The following is a 9,077-nucleotide window of genomic DNA, read 5'->3' as shown; positions in this document are numbered from 1 at the left end:
CTCCAAAGCTCTAGAATCCTTATCTGATGGAATAGGGTTCTTAGCAGTGGCGGCCTTAACACCCTTAGGACCCTGAGAAATGGTTTCTGGATCAGCAGTAGGATTTTTATAAAGAAACTGGTGGGAGTCAGGGACTCTGTAATATCTATCAGGCTTAGCAGGGGCCGGAGGAAAGGAGTCAGGAGTTAAATTAGACTCAGAAAAGACATCATCCACAATATCCAAAATAGGAGGAATAGCCAGGGGTCTGTGTTGGAGAAGAAGGAGGAAATCCCTAAGCCTTCTCTTAGATTCAGAGTACTCCTGTCCTTCCCAGTGAAAATGTTCCCTCATATCATGTAAAGTTTCCCCAAAAGAATAATCCTCAGGAGGAGAAGCTGAAGGAATGGATTCCTCAGCATCAGAATCCTCATAAGGAAGGAAAGTATAATCCTGTTCAGAGGAAGACACTGAAGAGACAGATGCCTGATCAGAGGATTCATAATCCAATTCTTGTCTTGGCCTTTTGTCAGGAGGGGGATGTGAACCCCTAATCATAGTTAGCAAGTCCTCCGCCATTTTAAGCATTTGTTTTTGAGATTTAGGTCCCAGATCAGAGGAGGCCTGGGCTTGAGTCTTTGTTTTAGGAGGAGTCTTTGCCTTTGCCTTTACCTGAAGTTGCGTAGGCCTGAATACCCCCTCAGAAGCTGGTACCTGCACAGTGGCTCCGGACCCATTTGAGGGAGCATTATCCGAAAGTCCTGCACCTGGAGTATTCGAAGGCCTAGTTGGCTCCTCGTGGGAGTCCGTTTTGGCAAGCGGTTCTGTAATGGCCAATGACAGGGGCTGCGAAAGCACCTCACTGATGATGGCTGAACCAGCAGCTGGCTCTGACTGTAAACTGTCATCTGATTTGGACCTCGGAGGCCTATCATTATCCTTGCGCCTTTTATGAACTCCGGTAGTCGGAAGCATGTCTGATGACATGTTATAATTAAATCGCCTCCCAAAGTAATGAAAGGCAAAATCGTATCTCCATTTAATAGCACGTTGATTAAATCTAGCACAAAACCGACAACTAGCTACGTCGTGGTCAGGGCCTAGACAAGGAATACAGTAAGAGTGAAAATCCTTATGAGGTATTTGCTTCCCACATGAAATACAATTATTAACTTTTTCTGACATCGGTCTTGAGCAAGAAAAAAGTTTCCGCAACGGGGTACTTAGCTTTGAAAAGAAGAATGTCTTCGGTATGAAGCACCAAAAATAACAGGAGTCAGCCGACCGGCACTTGTGAACTGCTTCCACCGCACGGCAAGAAAGACTGGAGAACATGGCGTCGGCTGGGAGCTTTGTACCCCTGGTGCTCTGATGTCAGGGAGGGTGAGTACACAGCTGACGTCGGACCCAGACTTTGGGATTCTGGCCGACCGAGGGCTGCCTGCCAGCAGGAAGAACCCTACAATGATGACTGCAACAGTGAAACACGATGAACATCTGGTTCTATGTGATGAACCACTACTGGAAGCAAAACAGTCTGAGCAGGCGGATTAGGAATGACCCCTTGGAAATGAAGAATGTCCTCACACTGCCACCTGTAACCTTGATGAATGATTTTTAAGAACCCATTTGTCTGAAACTATCTATTGTCAAAGAGAAAAATGTAGATTCAGGCTTTCTGGAAGAAAGGGAGACCAGGGTGGAATGGGTTCACAAGTTTTCTTGAACAGTTGTTCAGACTTGTTGGACTTTCCTTGATCTTGGAAAGACTTCTTTTTTGAACCCCCCCCCCCCGCCATTTCTTCTTAAAAATCTGTTTAGCTGTATGCTGAGACTGCATTTTTTTTTAGCCAACACTGAATGAGGAGATGGAAAATCCCTTGGATCATGTCTGCAGCAGACAGGCCAAACACAATCTCTAACCACAGAATAATTTAAATTCTCATTTTTATCATCATCTGAGAGGTTCTGGGAATGCAGTCATGCAAACCTCCTCAAGACAGTATTAGTGGCCACAGCCCTGGAAGAAGTAGCAACGGAGTCATACACGCACTGTAAACAATGAGTAGTGACCTGTGCAATTGAAGAAATTAAGTTATTTAAAGGTAATTTTTCCTCGCATGAAGAAACTTCAAATAAAACATTTTTCATACTTTCACAATTTGTCAGAACAGATTAACATATGAGCCTGACAATTCAAAATTCTGAAAAATCAAAGTTGCAAAAGTTCATAGGTTCATAAGTACTAGGCAAGTTTCCACTGAGGGCCGTTTTAAGCTTAGCAAATTTTCCTTTTTGTTCCTGAATTAACCTATCCCATTTGGTTTGAGACTGGCTTACCTATCACATGATTAATAATTATATAGTATCCATAACAGAAATAAATGAAATTATACCACAGAGAGTTTGAGGGGATACATGCATGGGATAAAGCAATCAGGAGTTACCTTTGCCCATTAGTAGTACTGGGGGCAGTCCTGTGTAAACTTTCTGTTTCCATTCAAAGATCCAAGTTGCACTTAAATATGGACAGGGATAAACTTTGTTATATGTGGATGGAAGTCTGCTTGAGAGCAGCGGTAACCTCTGCCAGATATGGGTCTCCCTCCAAACTTTTCTGTTGATGCGGCAGAAGAGGTTTAGACCCCCAGACAGAGTACTTCTGATGCCATTTGACTTGATGTACAAATCCATCACTATTTATACAGGAGGAATGGGTGTAGGGTCTATAAAACCCTTCTGTAACAACTCAGTAGTATTTTTTGAGGGACTCAGAAACCTCAGTGTTTTCCCACTGCAAACATTGGCATATTGTAACAATAGCCTTGGAGAAACAGAAAGAGAAACCCTCACAAGGAGAATCAGAAACTAAACTTTCCTCGGAGTCTGAATCAGAAATCTTGAGGAAAAAAAACTGCAACTATCCTGCATCTTCCTGATCAGATTCAAAATCTTGAATCTCTTTATGAAAGGAGGACTCCAACTTTCTTTTATCAGAAACTGATACAAGAAAGATCAAAAGCCTGAATTAAACCATGAGCTAGACCCAATATACTACACTTATGCAAATAAAAATTGAGAAGTACATACATGTTTGGTTTTGTTTCTTTTTTACAGGAAAAACATGACCAAGCGTAATATTGGCAGTAGTTGCTTCTCCAGGGAAGGGCACTGCATTCTAACACAACAGGAAAACCTTCCCTGTTCCCTCTCCCAGGACTGACCAGAGTCGCTCTCCCTTGCCCACTGAGGGGACCCCAACAGCCACACAGGATGTGGCTAATCCCCGGTCCATAGTGGCTGCAGGTGCTAAACCAGAGGGATTCAGGGTAAAAGATAAGTAGTTTGAAGTACTATAAATGGCCACAGCAGAGTCACCCACCTGAGGCTGTGGCAAATTGCTAACCTGCTATGGTGGTAATGGTTGTTTGCTTAATTTTTTTCTTTTTTGTGGCTGGAAGAGAGACTGTGGGACCAGTAGTCTGTTCCATGGTTAAGCTGAAAATGGTACCTCTTTCCTAGGAAGACAAGCAGCAACTGTCAATAAACACTACTAATCCATAAAATTTACTTTTTTGACAGAAAAACACTGGAAAAAAGCACTTTAAAACATAATGCCAGCCCTACAAAAATAAAATATAAATTTTCTGTAGAAAAAATCCTTTCAGTTACTTCACACCACTTTTTAACTGACAGAAAAAAAATAACCTCTTTATTTAAAACTACATTATAATCTCAGGACAATTCATTAAAACACAACACTCCTGTCGTTAAAATAACTTTCCTGAAAAGGAAAGTAATAAAACTTTTTTTTTTTTTTTTATCAAAAGGGAACTTAACTGCTCATCAAAAAAAAGCACAAGCCAACCTTCAATCATTGAAAGCCTCAGATGAGCATACTCTTCAGCAGCAGTAAAGTTATGAAAGGCTCTGTGCCTACATCTGCATTTTATTCAGCTGAACTTTAACTGCCTGACGGTTTGGGTGTGTGGAAGGTGCCCTGAATCTTTTGAAGCTGGATGGTTGTTATATCCTTGGCAGAACACAACTCAGATAGCCAAGGTTACTGCAGCACTGCTCAATATGAACATCAATTAATGTCAGTGTGCCTCAGGGTCCATCTTGGGCCTGGTTCTTTTTGCTTTGTTTATGGCATGCTTTCCTCATTTGATAGGTTTTGCTTCTGTAAATACGCCAGTGATTCTAAAATAGGCTCAGTTACAGCAGGTATAAAAGGCCAACGTATATTTTTCTAGGGATATTTGGATGAGTTAGATTTGTGGGTTGCCACTAATAGTATGGAGTTTAATGTATAAAGTCTTGTTATTCATTTTGTATGTAATAACCCATATTACCCTTATGTAATGAGCAACTGTTTTGCTTAGAGACATGAATGCTGTCAGTGACTTGGGAATAAAGTTTGATAATAAATTAAATTTTGAGTCACACCTAAAAGAAACTATCAGACAGTGCTATTATGAGAGTAGAAATCTAATGAGAACATTTGTGAGTAGGGTTAAGGATGTTCTAATTCCAATTTATACTGCAATTATAAGGCCAAAAATTGAATCTGGTGCGTTTGCTTATATGTTTAACAACTCACAGCTGGATATACTGGAAGGAGTACAGGTATTTACCCATCAAGTTATAGCTTTAAGGGTATGAGTTACAGGAGGAACAGGTTGAAGGTATCACCCTTTAGTATTAAATACAGATTTGCAAGGAGATACTTGTTGCACATAAAAGTTTACACTCTAAAAACTATGGTGCTAGTGCGAGGATAAATAAAGTCATCAGATATTACTAGAAAAAAATATCCTGTAGAAACCAGTGTTTGTAAAATTAAGGAATTGCAGAATTCCTTTCACTTTTGCACTGGTAGTAGATGGTGGAACTCTATTCCACTTAGAATTGGAAAGGTTAACTATGTTGCCCTCTTTAAACATGGTTTGGATAATTTGATGGGAGATAGGGCATTTAATCAAAGATATACTAGTGGCAAGCTCTTTGAAGGCCTATCCAGGGTCTGAGTTTGTTCTCTATACTACTGAACCATTGAACATTCATACACAGTATGCTATACTTTAAGCTTAGATTAGTTAACTGAATAAAGGTCAAGCCTGAAAAAAACTGTAACATGGCCATATAAGTAAATGTGAATGAGGTACCACTTTAAAATTTACATAAATTATATATCCAAGTCAGCAGCTTCTATACAGAGAGTTACCTCCAACCCTGTAAACTTATTTCTGAATTCTCAATATTCAGAGTAACTAAAAAATATACCACCTTTTGAAACTGTACATCACACAAACTCTTTATTGAACACTAAAAAGTTGCATTTTCTTCATCTGTAGACATACAGTAATACAAATATTTGCCTTCATTCAAAGATAACCCATGCTACCAACTGAAACACACACACGTCACATACTAACAGTTGAGGGTGGAAAAAGAATTTAACCAAGTGTGTATTACACAGAACAGCAGATTATAACTGTTTAACATATTTAAAATCTGTGCCATGTTGTGAAATGTGAACCAATGCAAATAGCACTGGAGCAGAAAGCCAATGCAAGTTATTGAGGAGAAAATTCATGTTTTCTGTTTTTTTTTAAACTGCCTGCTCAGCTTCTGGCGAGTACACATTTGACTATGCATTTGTCTTGCATTTTGTTTTGAGGAAGGATGAGATCACAGATGACAGTGCTCATTTTTTTTTTAGCATTACCAGTTTTGATGCATCTCGACTTGACCCCATCAGCTCTTAAATGCACCCCCTCCCACTGCAACACACATTCATGCAATCTAGGTATGATTAACATCTTCATGCCTCATAAAACTCTAGTAAGCTAAAGAAGGTTCAAGTTAGTCAAAGTATGCTGAATCACACTGTTTCATATTAACCTTGAAACTACAATTACTTGAATATGGCTGTTACACAGCATTACGTCTATACTCAACACTCAGATATGTACAGTATAGGAATTGGCCATGTCTGTAGAATAACGTCAGACCAGTAATGTAACTTTAGTTCTTACATTATAAAAGTGTCAGTGTGTGAAAAGGTGTAGCTAAGTGGCAAAGAATTATGAATGGCTGTTGGAAGTACTCATGAGTCACTTCTGCTACCTTTACTAACCCGCTGTGTTTGCAATACACCTGAAGAGATGTGCTTCAAGCACAACCTTGAAAGCAGTTACAAACACGAAAACAATAAGTTAATTTCCAACTTTCTAAAGACAAGCTGCATAAATAAGCAGAACAGTACTTATGCTAGGAAAAGAAATATGAATTGCTTATGTGTAAGACAAGAAAACAAATGCTGTTTTCTCTTGCAATCACTATGTTACAGAAACAAACAAAAAAAACCATACAGCACCTAAATAGAGGCACTGTACTGGAATTAAAAATACAAATAAAAAGCAATCTTCCTAACTTACATGTAATCATGCTATGACTACTAAAATCCATGGACTATAATAACACAGTGTGTGTGAACAATTATACTACACTCTCCTCTTGCTACGAATCATTAACTGATATCTGAAAAATGGTTCAAAGGATTATAAACGTTCTTATTTTTCTGGTAAAACCTGGGAAAGTCATGCAAGTCTTTTGCCTCCCCATTGCTTGGCAATGGCCAAGCCAAATATCACTGACCCAGAAGACCAAGTAAGGAATGCTGAAATTTAAAAACATCACATTATGATGTTCACAAGGTGCACTGCAAAAGAAAGTAACCAACCCTAGTAGCCCACTGCAAAGAATCAGCACAGAATATCCATAACCTGAACATTCTCCTACAACAGAGTAGGAGCATTTGTAGTCAATATTTCAATAAATATCCATGAGAGCAGTTTTAAGTTACTCCTACAGGATGAAATGCTAGTCTGCGAAGGAAATAACACTGTGGAGAAAATGGAAAGACACTGATAAGCTTATTCAGATGACACACTAACTTGCCGTACACTGTAGTAACAACAAATTCACGGAAACCTCTAAGGTGGTGTTTCTGGGGGGGAACAAAAACATTAAAAACTACCCTTATAGCATCTAAGGCAGCAACATATATAGGAAGGTCCACAGATAATAAAAGTGAAAGCAACATGAAAAATGCTCAGCAGAATGCAATGGGATGTGTGCAACTAACTTATCAGTTACTACGAAATGCATCACTGGTGTCAAAAAATGGGACTACGCATTTTCAAGGGAGTAATTAAGTGGGTCCTTTTTCCTCTTTGCACATTTGCAATATAGTGCTCTGTGTGTGTGTGTTTGCTTGTAGCACCAAAAGTATGACTGAAAGGGAAGAGTCAAGGAATCTAAAGTTTAGCTTTTACATTATGCTTTGACAGATAAAATGTAAGCAGCGCAAGTAAACCTGAGCTGAGCATGTTTTAAGTGTGCCTTGCAAAATGACGTTCCTCTGAATCACGCACAAAATTGGGGGTATGTGGATTGCGTCAAGTGATACAATTTAACATAGCTGAAAACAAGGTCCTGTTACAATATAAATATGCTGCAAAACTGTTGCTTATTTTTCACATTTCACAGACCACATCAATAGATTTATGTGCACAGTAATCTCCACGTTATGCAGATGTGAAAGAATCTGTGTAATATAATCATAGGAATATTAAGCAGTATTCAAGAGTGCCCGATAACAAGCAAGTAAAACCACAGAGGGACACAACCTGCTACTAAGCCTAAAATCAAGGTTGAATTACTCAGATCAAAATTTGCAATGACGCAAAATTCACAAACTATGCTGCCAGTTCTGAGAATCAGCTGTTCTGAATAAGATGAAGGGACAGGCTGCAAACAGTAATGTTACACAAATAAATCTCGCACAAAAAATCTTTTGAATGAACACTTTTTCTACATGTTAAGTAGAGACTACGACTACTTATTGCACTATGCAGTACACCAATGTCCTCATCTGGTAACACCGAAGCATTTTTCTTTCTGGGTGTAAATTACAGCCTGAGAATCGCAAATGTAATGAATGTCAATTCTTCACAGGTTACTTTCAAATTGCTTTGCAATAAAAAAAAATTGTAATTTATTTGTTTTTAGGTTTAGGTACAGACAGAAAAGCAGTTAACAGCTGTTTTAAGTCCAAGTTCCAGAATTAACACTGCCCATTTGAACTACACTGTGCATCTTACTAAATGCATCCTAAGAAAACAAAAATAATGAGTTTTAAATTATGCTTCATTCACACCAAAATGTAAGACTGATGGCAATGATGCAAACAGGGTCGGCCACGGGATCTCACTAATTAAAACTTGCTAGATCTCTTCTTCTTGTGCTCATCTTTTTGTCGTGGTTTCTTCCTTTTTCCACTATCTTTGATTCCTAGGGAAACAAAACTTCAGTTAAAGACATTCCAAAATTTAAAAAGAAAACAAAAAAAAATGAAGACTGCAAATGTCACACACAAGCCAAAACGTTGTGTTCTTATCTAAGACTCTGGCTAGCTTCCTGAACAGCTCCTTTTAAAGAATTACAGCTTCCATATAAAAATTATAACGGTTTGTTCAGCATCTAATTACTTTGTTTAAAAGAAAAAAATCTAAAAATATCAACTGTTTTTGCCACAGTGACTCAGATCATGGGCTACACAACGCCCTCGGACCAACCTACCTGGTTAACAAATAAACAGTCACATACTGCCATTAGCAAGTTCAATTCATACATTACAATGCAAATTCAGATTAGAAGCATACTTCTCTAGAATGCAGCACATTATTATGTAAGTACTTCTTTACAACTACCTCCTTACCAGTGCTAATACGGGGGAAAAGACTACTACTGTATTGGACTAAAAAGATCATTGACAGTCCTCAAAAAGCTGCCAGCCTCATTAATGAATAAGGATGGTTCAAGAAGCAGGCCTTGGGCTGGTAAGAGTCAGTAAGGGGAGGTGGGAGGAAGTAGCTGATGATGGCTCACTCATCTCAGGGAAGGATGTGAGGAGGCCACTGCATAGGAAGGGAGGGGACAGATTCCCAGAATGAAAGGGTCCCAGGGCAGCATGGCACAGCTGGCTGCAGTGGCACTGTGCATGTAAAAGTACAGCTGTGGCATGGATA

The 9,077-nt window shown here is 39.0% G+C and overlaps 1 protein-coding gene across 1 annotated transcript in view; it reads right to left on the bottom strand.

The window, feature by feature from the left end:
• Window positions 1-5,269: 5,269 nt before the first annotated feature.
• DNAJB6 (DnaJ heat shock protein family (Hsp40) member B6) overlaps window positions 5,270-9,077 on the bottom strand; it is a 982,130-nt gene continuing 978,322 nt past the window's right edge. Inside the window, exon 8 of the mRNA XM_044065582.1 lies at window positions 5,270-8,340. Coding sequence (XP_043921517.1) covers window positions 8,264-8,340 — 77 coding nt within the window. The 3' untranslated portion in view covers window positions 5,270-8,263. The remainder of the gene's footprint in view (window positions 8,341-9,077) is intronic.

Source organism: Protopterus annectens, chromosome 3.part0 (assembly GCF_019279795.1).
Source record: "Protopterus annectens isolate FY-2018-M chromosome 3.part0, PAN1.0, whole genome shotgun sequence".
Classification (NCBI taxonomy): Eukaryota; Metazoa; Chordata; order Ceratodontiformes; family Protopteridae; genus Protopterus; species Protopterus annectens.
The sequence above is the reverse complement of the archived record's forward strand: the minus strand, read 5'-3'. Positions and strand labels throughout refer to the sequence as shown.